General features: G+C 32.2%; 2 protein-coding genes across 5 annotated transcripts in view; both read left to right on the top strand.

Annotated features, from left to right (window-relative positions):
- Window positions 1-1268: 1268 nt before the first annotated feature.
- spint1a (serine peptidase inhibitor, Kunitz type 1 a) lies at window positions 1269-14502 on the top strand. The gene is made up of 11 exons (XM_058748759.1): window positions 1269-1475; window positions 2810-3264; window positions 4814-4971; window positions 6901-7042; window positions 8957-9127; window positions 9872-9919; window positions 10012-10143; window positions 10581-10631; window positions 11495-11665; window positions 12693-12752; window positions 13578-14502. Exons 2-11 carry the CDS (start codon window positions 2865-2867, stop codon window positions 13766-13768), a joined length of 1524 nt encoding a protein of 507 aa, XP_058604742.1. The 5' UTR covers window positions 1269-1475; window positions 2810-2864; the 3' UTR covers window positions 13769-14502.
- Window positions 14503-15546: 1044 nt separating this feature from the next.
- Window positions 15547-17731, top strand: part of LOC131523093 (pleckstrin homology domain-containing family G member 3) — a 58773-nt gene continuing 56588 nt past the window's right edge. For 2 of the 4 annotated variants that reach the window (XM_058749128.1, XM_058749127.1), the window contains exon 1: window positions 15547-15725. The gene's annotated coding sequence lies outside the window, so the exon portion shown is untranslated. The remainder of the gene's footprint in view (window positions 15726-17731) is intronic. The other 2 variants (XM_058749131.1, XM_058749130.1) reach the window with 1 other exon arrangement.

Raw genomic sequence — 17731 nt, 5'->3', positions numbered from 1 at the left:
CAGAGCTGGGCATAGAATTAGTTTCATTAGTTTTAGTTGAATCAAAGTTTCAGACACCTACAGCAACCACAAACCGTTCAGATATTTAGGTGGCTTTTCACAGTGGGTGTGCCTGGAATGTTTTTTTATATACAAATGTAATTATTGTTCTACATTTATGTTGATACTGACTGAAAAAGAATATGCAAATTTGCATGCAGTGTTGAGAGGGTAACGCATTACAAGTAACGTGAGTTACATAATCAGATTACTTTTTTTTTTTTCAAGTAAAGTAATGCATTACTTTTTAATTTACGAGAAAATATCTGAGTTAGTTTTCAAATAAGTAACTTTGTTTCCCATCTATTGACTGACAGCTCTCCTGTCCTCATGTCAGGCCAGATGAGAAATAGTAACGTAAAAACAACGCAATGCATTACTTTACATAAAAAGTGACTAATTAGGTAGGGAGTAACACAATATCGTAATGCATTACTTTTAAAAGTAACTTTCCCCAACACTGTTTGCATGTTTAGAGCACATTTATATTTGTAGCAATGAGTACCAGAAAATTCACATTTGCACGTTCATTTTTACACGTGAAGTCAACATTTGCACGTTTTGCAGAAGCTTCTGTGCATTAGAAGTTTAAGAATTCAATCAATAAGTATTTAAAGGACATCACATCATTTGAAATAACATATCCATCTATAGTGATTAGAATATTACATAGCCTAGTATATGATGTATTTCATTTAAACTGAAACAAATTACCTAATACGCATCCACAAATGTTTTTGAACTTTGAAACTTGATTTTTCAGCACCAGCATGAAACTGGACATGAATACGACTTTGAAAAGTGCTTTTTGAGGTCTGTGGTGAATGATGCATCTGATGAAGGAAGTGAAACGTTTCCATCAGACACTTGATAACGAAGTGAAACACATTTATATATATTAAAAAAACATTAATGAATTAACATTTTTAAACGATAAACATTTTTGTTATTGCATATCAAAACAACTCCTTCCCACAAAACGCAGACAATAGCAGTTTTACACATTTCATAATATTTAAAAAACCTCTTTACTGAAGTAACAGAGACTTTAGCCACAGACATCATGTGTCTGCGGTAAGTCGTGTCCTGTGTTACACAGTGTGTTGTTGTCAGACTCAGACAACAGACTTTAGAAACAGAACAAAAAAACCCTCATAAGAATGAATGACAGACAGACAGAAAAATACTTCCCCGAGCATGTAACTGAGTAACGCACCGAGGGGGCGGAGTCTGGCTCGAGCGCGTGACGTCAGCACTTCCTGCAGGTATCTCGGTATCGGACACACCTGAAGCTCCGGATCTGACTGCCACAGTTTTACACGGAATCGACGACGCATTTCCATCGAAACTCTGCTTCAAACGACGATTTCATGTCTGGCTAATGAGGAATTACGCCGTTTTGGAGAGAGACGAACACTTGTGGAGCTGTTTAATAGGTGAGAGGATGAAATGTTTCAAGTTTAGGTGTTTTACTGGCGAAGGCAAAAACAAATATCTGCTGCTTTTTTCTCCGGCGGCCTGTGATGTTTATGTCTTGAGTGAAGCAGAAATGTTCAACATTAGCTTACTGTGGTAGAAAACTTTCGATTTTGTGTCACAGAAGATTGGCGAGTGTCTAAACGACAACATACTGCGTATTACATTATTTCACTGAAGTTTTCTCTTTGTTTTAGACTTGACCTTTTTAGAGGAGAAATGACTTTATTGGTCGAGTCATTCTGTAGAAATTGTGTAAAGTTGACTAAACTGACTTTGAAGTGAGCGTTCTTCCTTATAGCCTATATTATATTATAGACTTATTATAGTATATAAAACATGTATTAAAGTGTAATACTATATATTAATAAGCTCACGTTGGTTTTGAGTCATATAGGTCGATTTAAGTTAAGTTGGGCCACACTTTGACATTCATCTCAATAACAGTGGCCCAGTTTACCTGGATTCACCATATGTTTGTGAAAATAAAGACTTTTCAGTAATTTTCCAGAGGAGAAAGACTCTATATGAATTCTTTTTGGAATTATTCAATATTTAGAAGTTTTAATGTTTTGTCTTAAATCATTATTTAAGGGGATTTTACTGGAGGGTTTGCTATTTTGATAATTTTTTTAAATGTATTTTTCATTATGGATTTGGTCATTCTATCAGCTATATATAATATAAATATTAATTGGAATTTCTCTTTCTATTCAGATTTATCATTTATAAAGGGATTTTACTTTAAACTTCGTTGACTCCTTTTTGATTGTTTATGGATTTGATCATTCTACCAGCTATATACAAAAATTATTTAAAAATTTTGAATGACTCATTTATAGATTCAGTCTTGATTTAATATGTAGACTATGTTTTATAAATATTATTTGGAAGTTTTAATGTTTTCGCTTGCTTTTCAAACGGGTCTCTCTTAAATCATTGTTAAAGGGATTTTTACTTTAGATTCTTATCTTTACATAAATACTTTAAATTCTTCATAGATTTGTAAAGAACATATAAATAAAAATATATATAAATGTAGCTAGTAGAATGACTAAATCCATATATGTATTATTTGTTAGTTTTTCAAAATCTCTTTCTTTTCAGACTCATTTTGAATCATTTATAAGGGGTTTTGTTCTTTGAAGAATGACTCCTTTTTAAATTTTTTATTCATTGGATTTATTCATTCTACCAGCTATAGTTATATTACTGTATACTTAGTTGGTAGAATGATTAATATCCATATACGTATTTTTAGAAGTACTGTTTAAAGTTTTCTCTTTCTTCTCAGATTGGTTTTGAATCATTTATAACGGCTTTTACTGGAGGTTTTGTTCATTCGGAGAATGACTCCGGCTCGGTTCTGGTTCTTCTGGGCCACAGTGGTTCTTCACATCTGTCTCCATGTGGCTCTATCAGAGGCTCAGGATGAAGAGAGATGCAAGGATAAGTTCAGTCTTGGCAAAGAGGATTTTGTGTTGGATGTAGATGAATCTGTGAAGGACGGGGCCACGTTCCTGGGTTCTCCTCAAGTGTCTCGGTCTGAAGACTGTGTTCTGGCCTGCTGTAATGATCCAAACTGCAATCTGGCTCTGATTGAACATGGAGGAGATACCAAAAGCATGTGCTTTGTCTTCAACTGCCTGTACAAACAGAAGAAAGTCTGTCGCTTTGTGAGGAAGAAGGGCTTCAGCAACTACGTCCTGATATCTGTTTTTAAAGATTACCTTGAGCAAAAAAATTCAGGTAAGTGGAAAATGTGTATCTGGAGACGTTAAAAGACATTATTTTTCTCTGTATAGTTGACAGCTATGTTTTGACATCTGTTTTTTTAAGATTACGTTGTGCAACAGGTGCAAGGTAAGGGAAATGATCTTAAACGCGTGTAGAAGTCTGTTGTAGATGTCTGGTGTGTTTTTTTTTTACAGTTCAATAATAAATGAGTATATTCAGGATTTTTATATGCAGTGTTTTCAGATTTATCTTAAATCTGTGGAGGAAATACTCCTGGAATTACTCATGCATGTCCAGACCTGCTGAAATCTTCAGAAGTGTGTCATTGTTTCATATTTTTGCTGGTTGTAGTAACCAGGGGCGTAGGAATAATTTCAGAAGGTGGAAACATTGAGGACCCCATGAAATGCCTTGACAGGTTAATTGTTATAGTTAACTAAAATCATAAAAAAAGTATAAAAAATTAAATATAATGGATTAAAAAAAAAAAAAACATTTTATTTCATTTATTTAGTTTAATTTGATGGACTAAAATAGCTAAAACTAAAATAAAAAATGAATAAAAAAAAAAAAAAAAAATATATATATATATATATATATATATATATATAAAACAAAAATTTAACTAAAATGAAAATAAAAATGGAAATGATAAAACGAACTCAAAATTTAAAATGGCAAATACTTCTTAAAATAGCATTTATTAATCTTATAGTTAATGTCAATTTCAACATTTCTCAATACATTTTTAAAATTCGAAGTAGTTTCTTTTAATATTATTTAATGGATCTGAGTTGACATGAACTAACAACACAATTGTATTTTTATTAACAAAAATCAATAAATATTGTAACAAAAGTAATGCTCGTTGTTAGTTGATGCATTAACTAATGGGACCGTAATGTAAAATGGTACCATAAAAACTATAATAGTATCTCACTGATACTAAAATAACGCTGGATAAGTGCAGTTTTTTGCACTGACTGGCAAGACATTAAATATTACATATTTAATACAAATTATATAGCCAGTAGCGTTTGTTTGACAAACAAAAGGATACTCCCTGGAGTTCAAGATCAATAGTTTTGCTGTTTTTATAGAAGTGAAAGGCTGTAAATTAAATGCACGTATCTTATAAATGTAAATTTTGTCATGTTTTTGGAGTACAGTAGCATATAGACATTGACTAAAATTCACAAATTCTGATTTCATGGAGTTTAAGGACTTTAAAAAGTAAAGATTATCCATGAGGTGAATGCAAAAACATGAAAATATTACCGTTGTGTTTCTGCGCCCCTGGTGTTAACTGTGTAGAATCTCATCATTTAGTGTCAGTATCTTTTAGTCTCGAACTATTTGCTCTGCATGTTTTAGGTACTTTAATAGTTCTTCTAAGTCACCCTATCTACTGATCTTCAGTATACAAGATCCATCTTGCATTATTCTCTCATAAGCTCTGGCTTGTTTACTCGCTATCATTCTTGGCATCTTGTGCATTTCCCACCGTTATTGTTTCATATTGCATAATGTTTCATCGCTGCAGTGTTTTGATTTCTTGCAGACGTGGAGGACAAACATCCAACCGCAGTGGCCGGGCAGGACAGAGTCGTTCAACCCAAAGAAGATGTGATTCTGAACGGTATTGAGAGCAAAGACGATAAAAAGATAGTAAAATATGAGTGGGAAATGGTGTCTGGAGACCCATCAGCAGTTATGACGGTGGGTTCAGGTTCATTATTAAAATAAGAATTTCTGAAAATGCATAAGACCCTTTTAATTCCTTTTTTTTCTTTAGATATTTACTTTTTTCTTTATATGAAGCCTTTATGTTTAAGGCATTATAAAGGTATTCATAATGTATATTATAATACATCATATCATTTCATAAATAATTGTAAAAAAAAGTATAAAATAATAGTAATAAATATATTAAAAGTTAATATGCATTTTCCAGATTCCTTGCTACATATGAATAATTATGTTAATATGAATTGTAATGTGTAACAACGAAGCATTATAATATATTATAACTGTGTTATAATTATTCGAGATCATACAATGTATTATAAAGCATAATTAATGCATTAAAAGACTTTAAAAATGCATTACATAATGTATGAAAAATAAAAAATGTTGATAACAAAAAAAAAATAAAGGAAATACCAGAGGATAAAAAAAAAAAAAAAAAAAAATATGCATTACATAGAAAAGTAAAGCATTACCGATATTTTTTTTTCATGCCTTTCTTAATGAATTATACCTTCTAAAGGTGTAACAAAGAATAGATAAGTATTTTAATATAATTAATGCATTAAAATACTTTTTAATGCATTATATGTTAAGGCTTCAAGTAAAGTGTTACCGATATTGTTCTTTTCAGGTTTTAATGAGTTATCTATTCATTGTAACAACTTATAAAGTATAAGTATTAAAATATATTATAATTAGGGCTGTCAATCGATTAAAATTTTTAATCTAATTAATTACATGTGTCGATTAATTAATCGCAAATTACATTTGGCTATGAAAATACCCCTAAAAGATTATTTAAAGCTATTTTTGTGTTAAATGAGACAGTATTAAGTAAACATTACAAATTGTAGCTTTGGAAATAAATATTTGATTTGATTCAGCATAAAATTTATTACACACAAATGTTTAGGCCTCTTTAATGTTCCACAAAAGTAATTTAGGTTTGAGTAAATGATGACATAATTAAATTTTTTGGGTGAACTATCCCTTTAAAGTCCCCCTTTTTAAATGAAATAATACTCTAAATAAGAAACCAAAACTGCCAGCAGGTGGCAGTAAATGCATTTATGCCTTTCTTCATTCAATCGATTCGTTCAAATGGCTGATTCATTCAGAAATTGAGTAAATGGCTCACTTTATGAATGGGCCTTTGAATCATTGTTTCACACGATTTGTTAAAAACACAGATTTATTCAGAAACTAAACACCGCTATGTTCCTCGGAGGTGCACAAAAATTCTGCTGTGGCTTTAGGTAATATTTTTGTTGACAAAACTGAGCAAAAACAGACAATATTGTGTTTAAAATATAAAACAATATTAATATCTTATTTACTGAACTGGTGTATGAAATCATGTGATATTGCTCTCGCTGCTCGTGTGATATCGCTTATCATATGATAGAAATATGAAACAAAAACTCATACAGGAGCATTTTTGCCCCAATATCTTGAATTTTAGGGCATAACTGCATTTATGGAGTTGTTGCCCTGCATCATATTTGTCAGCTGTATGAAATGTAAGATGACGTACAGGTCTGGGGGTGGGGCCAGTGCATTAACTGCGTTAAAATATTTTAATCACGTTATTTTTCGTAACTAGTTAAGTTAACGCGTTAAACTGACAACCCTAATTATATAATTAAAGCAATAGTAAGTAAAATATTTTTTAATGCATTATACTGTATATAAAGGCTTCAAGTAAAAGTGTAACAATATAAGTATTATTATATAACTGTGGTTATAATTATTCATGAGCTCATGCAATGCATTGTAAGGTGCATTACAGGGCATAATTAATGCAATAAAAATAATCTATCATGCATTGTATGCGTAGGCTTCAAGCAAAGTGTTACTGATATTTCTTTAATGTACAATATAATTTTTTTTTTTTGTCAGAAAGGGCCGTTTGAGGATTCAGTGACGGTCTCCAATCTTTCTCCTGGGATGTATAAGTTCAGACTCATGGTCACAGATGACGCTGATCAGACAGCATCGGCCGAGGTGTCTGTTTTGGTCCTGACACCAGAACAATCACTCCGTGAGTACATGTTGTGTGTTTACTTCATTTATTTGTTCATTTTTTAACCCTTCTTCTGTGCTGAAAATCCTTTGGTGTTTTGGTCAAAAATGGCCGACCTTTTAAAAATTGCTTGTAAATCTCTTATTTTGGTGTGTTATTGCCAAATTTAGGATTTAATCTTTTTATCAACTTGCTTTCTTTCAATTTGCACAGGTTTTGTATTTCTTTTTGGAACTGACTGATCATAGCACCTCAGTTTTTCAGTCAGTATTGCCAAAATTATCAACTCAAAAACCTGACAAACAGTGTGATGTTCTCCAGTTAATGTTAATTCCCGTATGTTTCATTATGATATTAAAAGCAACAGCTTTCATTAAAGTAATGGGTCATTGCTGTCATGTTCTCTGATAAGTGTTTCCCAGTCATTTAATCTGATTTATCATAATGAATTTCACATGCACTGTTGACCTGAGATGAGTTCTGGTCCAACAGGTTTTGAAGTGACCTTAAAAATACATTGATTATCCATTTCCCAGGATTTGTCAGACTTGAATGCATAAGTGGTTTCATTCTGTGAACTTAGTTCTAAAACCAGAATATTTTTCCTCATATTTCCTATTAAAAGGAGCTTCAGCTAATTTCAGCTTTGCTTGGTCGAAACTGTCAAATCAGCAGTTTAATGATTTATTTTTAATGGAAATGATTCAGTTGTAGTTTTGTGACATTGCTTGATATTTCCTAATTTCAGTAGAAACAACAGGAAACCCCTTGAGCTGCGAGTGGCCATTTTCTTGAGTGTTTCACAAACTGGTGCGGCAGGTTTTGCGGTGGGAGTTTCACAGGGAATGAAGTTGTTCTTGTCATTGTGCATTTGTGAAACAGCTCTGATCTGGTCTAGCTGTCAAATGTAAATCTAAAATCCATATGAGATAATACACAAATTCTATTAGTTTCAATGCTGAACAGATGTTTACATGACTCTGTGTTCATTTGAATTAATCATGGTGCATTTGCATTATTTAAAAAGTTTGGTTTTGCTGCCTTGTGTTCAAAGCGCAGTGTTTGTCTCATAATTGATGGTGAGAAAATTCATTAAATATTAATGTTTTTCCAAGACATAATGCATGTTTATCAGCAGCATCTGTGACATGCAGACAGAAAATAATTCAGGAAAAACAAACACGCATACAGAACTAAATATACAATACAATTTTTTTTTTTTTTTTTTACATGCTAATTGCCAGGACGTTATTTACTATGGTCAGATGTGGTCTTTCATGTTTCGCCTTGTGTTGTGTAACGCAAGTGATAGTTTCAGTTTTCCGTTTGAATGAGCGTTCATATTTCACATAGTTCATGTGTTCACACACACACATGCTTACGTAAATGAGCAGATACAGTATAGGAATCAACTATAAAATAAATTCAGGAATGCCATTCGTGACCCAACAACACATGCGTTATTTTACTAAATTGATGTTATATTTATATTTACTTGCTCTTTCACAGCTTCACTGTCATTGAGACTTAGCCTAAACCTGTCTTGACAGTGTATTGTTCAAGTAATGAAGCTTTAATTTGAGTTTCCATAAAAATAAGTGCATTGATGTGACGTTTAATACTAACATTAATTGCATTGATGCTCTAATGTTATTGTCATGTGTTTTGCACATTGCACGTAATTTATAGTTTTAAAATGTCATAGGTTATTCTTCACCGCAGAGGCTCGCAAAACTCATTTGCATTTACACATGCAATTTGTCATGGCATGTTATAGTTACACAAACATACTGATACATTACACGTAAATTATTTCATACTTTTGGTGTTTTTCGTCTGGAACAACATCAGAATAAATAAAATTTTAGTTGTTCATGCATAACATTTGTTGGGTCTAAATAATGAATAAATGCCTGTTTTTCTTCCCATCAGATCACTGTCTGGTGCCGAAGAAGGAGGGTCCGTGTCGAGGCTCTTTTCCTCGCTGGCACTACAACGCCGCCACAGAGAAATGTGAGAAGTTCAAGTTTGGAGGCTGCAAACCAAACCGCAACAACTACCTGGCGCTCAACGAATGTCAGAACGCTTGCGACAAAGTTTCAGGTACTGAGCTTTTTATGGTCATGCCAGTTAATCACAGAAGCCTTAGATGCAGTGTATCTGATAATGATTCTCGGTCATATCCAGTAAATTGGTATGAGAGACTTGTACAGTGATACGACAGGCGGTAATTAGCACTGCAGCTCTGGAATGAGGAAAAAAATGCGACAGGAATGAATGAAGGAGGAAGGAACAGTGGAGAGACGGCAGATAAACGGAGGGAGTCTTGCGGCAGGAACGATGCAAAATCACTTTTATAGGTTTATAATATACTTGTGACTTTTCCAAGTAAATAGTGTGAAACTAAATCTGTTTGTCTTATTAAAATCTAACACTATTCCAACCTCAATACATTTAGCAGATGCTTTTATCCGAAGTGTGTGCTAAATGAATAAGCAGATGCTATATCATAAATTAATTTAAATCGTTGACATTTAGGTTTACCAGTCATGAGGCTTTGGGGGTTTTATTCTGGTTCAGATGATGGATAAACTGAATTGCGTTAGATATTTTAGGCCGTTTCTTCTTATGAAACTGCATTAAAAACATGCATTGTCTGTTAAATTTAACATGAACTGAAACGAACAATGCAGAGATGTCATCAAAGATGCTTTGAATTATTTATTATTAAGTCTGTCTGTGTGTGCTTTTATAAATAAATGACACTTTATTTGATATTTCATTGTCTAGTAACACATTTTTAAGAATGGATGCTGCTGTTTTACATGAAATATTTTCTTCTCGCAGCTTTTGCGAAGCCACCGTCTGGAAGATTTGGTCCGGTCCACGATCATCGTAAGTCCATGTGCTGATGATTTCATTTGAATTAGTGTCTAGAATATTCATGTAGGCGTTTACAAGCAAAATCTTCTTTCAAACACACACAGGTGAGCAGTGTGACGCGGCTTGCGGTCCAGATCACTTCTCGTGTACAAATAAATGCTGCATCGAGAGAGAGTTGGAGTGTGACGGGGAACCGCAGTGCAGCGACGGCTCGGACGAGGCTGAATGCTCCAGACGTAATGAAACACATGAGATATACACAATACTTTAGTAGTTAAAGGAATAGTTCACCCAGAAATAAGCATTCTGGCATCATTTACTCGCACCTGTATGACTTCATGTCTGCTGAAATGCCAAGTCATCTGAAGTCATACTAGAGCTTTGTTGTTATTGAGTTGTTATTCACTGAAAAGCTAGCTTTTTACATGCGAAGACTTCAAATAAAGTGCATCAAGTCTTATATGTAATGCTTTTATGCTGCTTTATTGTCACTTTTGATCTGAAAAGCCCCTTCTGCTTTCATTTAGTAAAGAACATACAGGATTGAACCTGAGAATTTATTTATTTATTTTATGAAGTGTCCCTTTAAATGTACTTTAATTTCATTTAAATGTACTTAGTTTTATGTGTGATTGAATTGATTCATTTAACCTTTTCTTGTCTCTCTGTTCAGTGGACAGTAAGTTCCGTCGATTGCTGGATATTCCTGTGGACAAAAGCAGAGGTGATTTATATTTCATATTTTTAACTTTTAAACTTTAAATATATCTCAAAGTATTTATTGATTGTAGTTTTATTTTGAAAAACCCATCAATGCATTTAATTTTTATTTTGTTATATGCAAAGCTAAAATATATTTTGTTGAAAATCTTTATATAAAAATTATATATGCTAAAATATTTTTAAATATTATTGATTATACTTATATCTTAAACTCACTGTATTTAATTTCTATTTCATTTTTATGATATGTGGAATTTTTTATATAATTCTAGATATTTGATTATAGTTTTATCTTGTTATATGCAAAACTAAAATATATTTTGTTGAAAAACGTGTTAAATTATATATGCTAAAATATATATTTTAATATTATTGATTATACTTATATCTTGAACTCATCACTGTATTTAATTTCTATTTCATTTTTTATGATATGTGGAAATTTTTTTAATAATTATAAATATTTTTGTTATAATGTTATCTTTAAAAACTCATTGTATTTCAATTGCATTGTATTTTCTGTTATGATATATGCAAAACTAAATATCTTTTAAGAATTTGATTATAACTTTATCTTTAAAAACTCACTGTATTTTTTTTATGATATATGCAAACCTAAAATACATATTTTTAAAATATTTTTGATTATGAATCTATCTGGAAAAGCTGATTACTGTATTTCATTTTGTGTCATGATGTATGCAAACCTAAACCTTTTTAAATGTATTGATTGTAATTTTATCTTGAAAAGCTTGTCGCTGCATTTAAATTTTTAAAAAGTAACAAGTAACTTTTTGCTATTTTAGTGCCTCCTTAATATTAAATTCATTATTAAAATGATCAGCGATGTCTTGACTCTTCCAGTTCACTGCGTGGAGCCGCCGGTAACGGGATCCTGTCGTGCAAGTTTTACCAACTGGTACTACAATCCGTATGAAGGCCGCTGTAACCGCTTCAACTACGGCGGCTGTGATGGGAATGAAAACCGCTTTGACACGGAGGAGAAGTGCATGTCCTCCTGCACTGGAGTGTCTGGTGAGTTTTACTGCTACTAGAATTTAAAGTCAACATGGAATCAAAAATTGACCCTCTTTGTGTTTTATGATGTTAGTTAGCTGTATTTTTTACCTAATCAAAATAACCCAATTGCAGTTTGACTGAGATTAATTGGAATGCACAATGGAAAAAAACATGATTTTTGAAAATCATCTGTTTTTGCAAATGAACTCTTCATTTAAAGTTCAGATTTTCACAAAAAGAACGTTTTACAAAACTTTAGCCTTTAAACCATTTCTTTATAAAAGGGATGAGTGAAAATGATTAATTATATTAATTTAAAACAAATATGTATGTATGAGTTGTAAATGTGAACCAGTGGACTGAAAAGACTCTAATATGCAAAATCTAAACAATTAAGACCTTAAGATATACAGTATATTTGTTTTAAATGAATATAATAATTATTCATTTTCACTCATCCCTTTTATGAAGAAATGGTTTAAAGGCTAAAGTTTTGTAAATCGTTTTGTAACATGTTCTTTTTGTGAAAATCTGAACTTTAAATGAAGAGTTCATTTGCAAAAACAGATAACTCATGTTTTTTTCCATTGTGCATTCCAATTAATCTCAATCACACTGCAGTTGGGTTATTTTGATTAGGTAAAAAATACAGCTGACTAACACAATAAAAACATGATAACATAATAAAAAGCATGATTTTTGAAAATTAAAAAAAAAACGGGAGTTATCTGTTTTTGCAAATAAACTCCTCAAATTATGTCCCTTTTTTATAGTTTAATGTTGCCATAGCGCCACCCCACTCATACAGTATTCATTTTATTTGTGCAGCTCTTTTTAAAAAGCTTTAGATTTGAATTTTATAAATTTTTTCCTGAATTTTTCCAGCTAATTTCATCAGTCCCTCTTTTTCTGGTTTAACAGCTGTTTGCAACTGTTTTAAAGTCATATTTCTCCGATGTTTGTTCACTGTGTCATGCAAAGTAAGATTAAGAAAACATAAGACTGTAAACTGAGGTTATTTTTCATGTTTATTTTCTTTCAGAGACTGACGTGTTTGCCAGACGAGCTCAGTTTCAAAAGCAAGAAAGCAAGAACGAAACAGGTAACACTGCTTATACAAATCACACTTCATAATTTACAGCAGAACTATCGTTCCTCTCATGCTTTCCTTTAAAAGATGAATGTTGAGCGTAAGTTTAACCGAAGTATCTTGTCCTGTTGCTCAGTGTCTGTTTCAGGGTTATTTTAGTATTATTGAGATACTATTATATTTAATTTTTTTTAATTTAATTTTATTATTGTAGTTACATTTTTTTTTGTCATTTTGATGCATTCACTCTTGCAACCACCATAACAACCCATTTACATTTTCTTCAGAAAATGTACATATCTAGTTATTATTTTTACTATTTTTTTTTTTTTTTTTTAAATAACTAAAACTGAAATATAAATTCATGAAAGACATTTAATGACAACAACATAAATGAATGAATGAAATGAAAATGGGAAATGTTGCCTTGGCTAAAAGTTTCTTTTATTTTTATATATTGTATAATTTTATATTATTTATTATTAAATAATATATACAATAGTACTGTAATTATGTATTATATATATAATACATTTATTATTATTATGATTATTATTATTTAGTAACCGAAAATGTTTTCTAGTTTTAGTTAATTATAATATCCATGCTTTGGCTTGTTATATTGTTTTATTTAAATGGCAAATGTCATTTCTGTTGCATTATTTTCCTTAAAATTAATGACAAAAAATGCACAAATGCATGTCTTTTTTTTTCTTTGGGAAAAAGTGTTCAGTAGATCTTTATCTGTTGCTTTATAGTCTGTTGTTGTACCTTTGTTTGACTCTGGTGACACATCCAGATGCATTGACGTAACGTGACTGTCGTGTCTCTGTTCAGCTTCCATCGTGATCGCTATCATCCTGGGCTTAGCCATCATCATCCTGCTGGTTGTTATCGCATGTTGCCTCCTGAAGGGAAAGAAGAAGCGCAGAAACACACATCAGGTTGTGGCCATTAACGGCGGTCATGTTCACGCCTACGAGGATTCAGAGAAACTCGTCTACAACAGCACAACCAAACCCGTTTGAGCATTAGCTCAGTTTAACAGGACATCTAACCTTACTGCTGGAGCGTGATGTGAAAAATGAATTTGTATATGCAATAATTATTTGATTTCTTCAGTCGTTCGGCTGGTAACTGTGCAGAAGGTCGTTTGATTTGCTTATTTTAAGTTTGAAACCACTTTTATTACCAGCGCCTTTTTCACTTTTCTTATTTCTGTCCTTTGCTTTATATATGAGCTTGTTGGATTTTGCTCAGGGGTGAATATGTGTTGCTATAGCATATAATAAAGCCAGTTTTTATGACCACAAAAAATGAAATCAAGATTCTTGAGCCATGTACTTTTATTTTTCAATACAGCCGTGTGAAGACTTGATTGTTGTTTTGTTTTTATTTGAAATGCTGCCTCTCATCAGTTAATTTTAAAGCCATGTAAACATTGCATTACTATCTAGAAATTAGTTTAATATTTTAGTTTGAGATATGAGATGTTGATTTATGGCTCTTTTGTTACGTAAACTCTTTTGTTTTTCCATTAGCTACATTAGGAGTTTTATTTCATTTTATTATTTTTTTTATTTTTATATATTGTTTTTTTAGTAAACAGTTGTTTTGGATTTCAAAATGACATTTATAGTGAAAAATCATACCCCCCACATTGCAAATTTGTACATAGACTTTTTTTTAATGTGTATCAAAAACTTGCCTATGTCTAAACTATTAATCATGGACAGTCTCAATAAAACTAATATGTACAGACTGTGTTTGTGGATGTTTTTAACTGATTATTTTATTTTAGAAACAGAAGATTGTGTTATTATTTGACCCGCAGATGGCGCCATTGATTCAAAATGAAAATCTACACAAAGTCCACACAATTTCTGTTCTTCAGTGAGAAGACTAGTGCTAATAATTAAAAGTTTGTGTTTATATGTATAGTTTAGTTAGGTTAGCAACAACAAAACAAACGGGAAAAACGTGTTTTTGCAACTTAAGGTGCAAACAACGTTTCCTTCAGTTTTTTAAAAGATTTTCTCAGTTTGAGAAAGTCTTCAGTACCTTACACACAATCACCGAACAGCATTTTTGTTTATTTGTTAAATTTCAGGACGTCATATATCTTACCTCATATACAGACGTAAATCAGCAATCCCAAAAAAAGACGGTTTGTCAACGTTATCAATATTTAGTAAGCATAGTCGACTGTGATTGGTCCATCCTGATCAGCGTTGAGAAAAGTAACACATACCACTTCACTCTGGCGTTCTTGGTTAATCAGCCGTTAATTTGCCGTTAACTAAATAAAAACATTAAACTTTTCTTAGTAATTAAAAACTGCGTTGAGAAAACTTCCAATGAATTTTAAAGTGTTAATGTTCTCGTACTTTGTTTTAAGAGAAATGTCTTGCTGAAAGATAACATTTAAAGTTTGTAGACTTGAAGGGCATGCAATTAATGAAAAAGAGTTTCTATTTTTGTCTTTATACGCTTAGAAAATAATTATTTAAATAAATATATTTAAGAAATATACACACATTTACAAATACAAATATCTAAAAAATGTATTAAAGACTGTGATTGGTCCATCCTGACTGCGCTGAGAAAAGTAACACGTATTACGTCACGCACGGTGTTTAGCGCGTTTGCTTCGTCAGCAAATAATAATTTGCAGCCGAACAAAAACACTGACATTTTTTATATATATTGACTTAAAACCGTGAGGTGAACATTAAAAAAGTTAAAATTTTTGTTTCGACGTTTACAAGAAGTTTGTGTCGCTAAGCCCCGCCCACCTGGAGTCTCTCGATCCTGCTGTGGTTTAATGCAGCGGTGTGTTTCGAGTTCAGACTGAAGTCAGTCAGTCAGTGCTGGTGCATATGAAATGATCATCTCAGACCTGCAGCCGGTGAAAATAATACACACATAAATGTCTCTGAGGAGCGAATGAACTGCAAACGCCTTAAATAACGAGGAACTCAGTCGGTAAGTGTTTTAGTCTTCATTGAAAGACTCAGAACTATTGTTTGTGGTGCATAAACGCGTAAAGTACTGGAAAACTAGATCAAAATTACACCGTTAAAGCTGTTAGATGTGTTTTCTTAGTTTTTAAACACACTCTGTGTGCATTTGAGGAAGTTTGCGTGTGTTTTTAATATCCTTGTTTTGTTGAAAACATCTTGCTAAACCCTCATCTTGCTGGAAGTTTGTAGACGCATGTTATTATTAATGACATTTATGTTTTTATTAGCAACAATGTTTCAGATGCACGTTTGCAAACCATGTCACAATGACCTTTAGTGAATGATATCAAGATACAGATATCAGCTAATCAGAACTCGTTTCATGTAAAACAATTTTAAAACTTCAAAACATTTCTACTTGTTTCTTTGCTTTGCTGATTTAATCATTACTTTTCATTCTTATGAATAAAGGTTATTCGGTTTAGTGTATATAAAAAATAAAACATTTTTGGCTTGAGTTGCTGCATGGATGAAAAGTTCACAAGTTTTTCAGATCCATTTTTAGTTTTGGTTTCTTGGTTCTTTAAAGCAGCTGGTTTTCTAAAGCAAAGCCCTTTAAAACCCACTCTGTAACCTTTAAAGTTGCTGTTAAACTTGCATTAAAACCACATGCATGCAGATATAAACAGATTTTTTGATCTGTAGATGTTCTGCATTCATTAGTAGTTTCTTTTTCGCCAGTTTCATTCATCTGAAGGTCTTGAAAGTGTCTCTGATGAAGTCTGTGTACTCTGTAAAGAGAGTATTTGTCTAAGGCGCCTGCACTTTGTTCAGGTTTGGGCTTCTAGTGCTTTGATTAACAAATGATGAGGTGTTGATTTAGTGAAACAATTGCGCATCTTACCTGTTGTATATGACTTCTAAATGATGCTTGTGTTGGTCCAGTGAACGCATTTCGTTTGCTTATTTGTGGTTATATGGATGACATATCCCTTTTCAAAATTTCCCACAATTGTGGAAAACTTGGAAATATATGGCATTGTGTTTTCCAGGCCTGAAAAAGTCATGGAAACTAATGAAATCCTAAAAGTAATGGAAACTAGAGTGAAAGCAAGTTTTGTAGTTGAGCTCTGCTGTTAAATCTCTTATGTATTGAAGCTTGTTTCAGCCATGGAATAAAAAAATAAAAATAAAAATGAAAAAGGCAATTGCAACCTTTTAATTTCACAGTTATGACTTTTTTCTTCCAATTCTGAGAAAAAAACTTTTTTTTTTTTTGTGAACTGCTCACAATTAAAAATGTATAACCTCAAATTGTGAGATTTAGACTTAAAAAAAAGTCAGAATTGAAAGATGTAAAATCAGAATTCTGAGAAAAATATCAATATTGCGAGATGTAAACGTAGAATTCCAAGAAAAATGTCAGTATTGTGAAAGAAAATAATGCGAGACATTAACTCGCTCACAATTGCAAATGTATAACTTGGAATTGCGAGATGTAAATTCAGGATTCTGAGAAAAAATTAGGGAAAAAATTTGAATTGTGAGGTTAAAAAAAATTGCAATTACCTTTTTATTTTTTATTCCGTGGTTGAAAAATGCTTCCATACTTATGGACTAGATGTTGAGTAAAACATTTGCGCACACAGTGTTTATGTCCAGTTTGTTAGTGAATCAAAGTCTTTTCATCACTGATCATGAAAAAACGCATCAGTGAGACACTAATTATTTACTCACCTGAGAGTTTATTAGTTGTGTAACTTAGTTGTCACAGTCATTTACTTTCATTCTTCATTCATTCAGTTTCCCAGCACTGTAAACTCTCACAGTTCACGCTCTGGTCTTCACGGGCGTAATCCGACACGCTAGATGTTATTAGACGGGGTCAGTGTTTTACTTTGACCTTGTCAGGGTTAAAAGTCCCCAAGGGAATGGAGTTTCTGGGGTTATTTGTCCAAGTAGAAGTTTAACAGCTGAACGCTGAATCCTGAACGGAGAGATTTATGGATCTCCAAGAAGCTCTTTGTC

The sequence above is a fragment of the Onychostoma macrolepis genome, chromosome 17, assembly GCF_012432095.1.
Source record: "Onychostoma macrolepis isolate SWU-2019 chromosome 17, ASM1243209v1, whole genome shotgun sequence".
Lineage (NCBI taxonomy): Eukaryota > Metazoa > Chordata > Actinopteri > Cypriniformes > Cyprinidae > Onychostoma > Onychostoma macrolepis.
This window is presented reverse-complemented; position numbering and strand designations above follow the sequence as displayed.

Bases quoted from the DNA above. Each gene is read 5' to 3' on its own strand.
- spint1a (XM_058748759.1), top strand. From the start codon at position 2,865: ATGACTCCGGCTCGGTTCTGGTTCTTCTGGGCCACAGTGGTTCTTCAC. The intron at 3,265-4,813 runs GTAAGTGGAAAA...GATTTCTTGCAG, and splicing joins CCTTGAGCAAAAAAATTCAG to ACGTGGAGGACAAACATCCA. The intron at 10,144-10,580 runs GTAATGAAACAC...CTCTCTGTTCAG, and splicing joins CGAGGCTGAATGCTCCAGAC to TGGACAGTAAGTTCCGTCGA.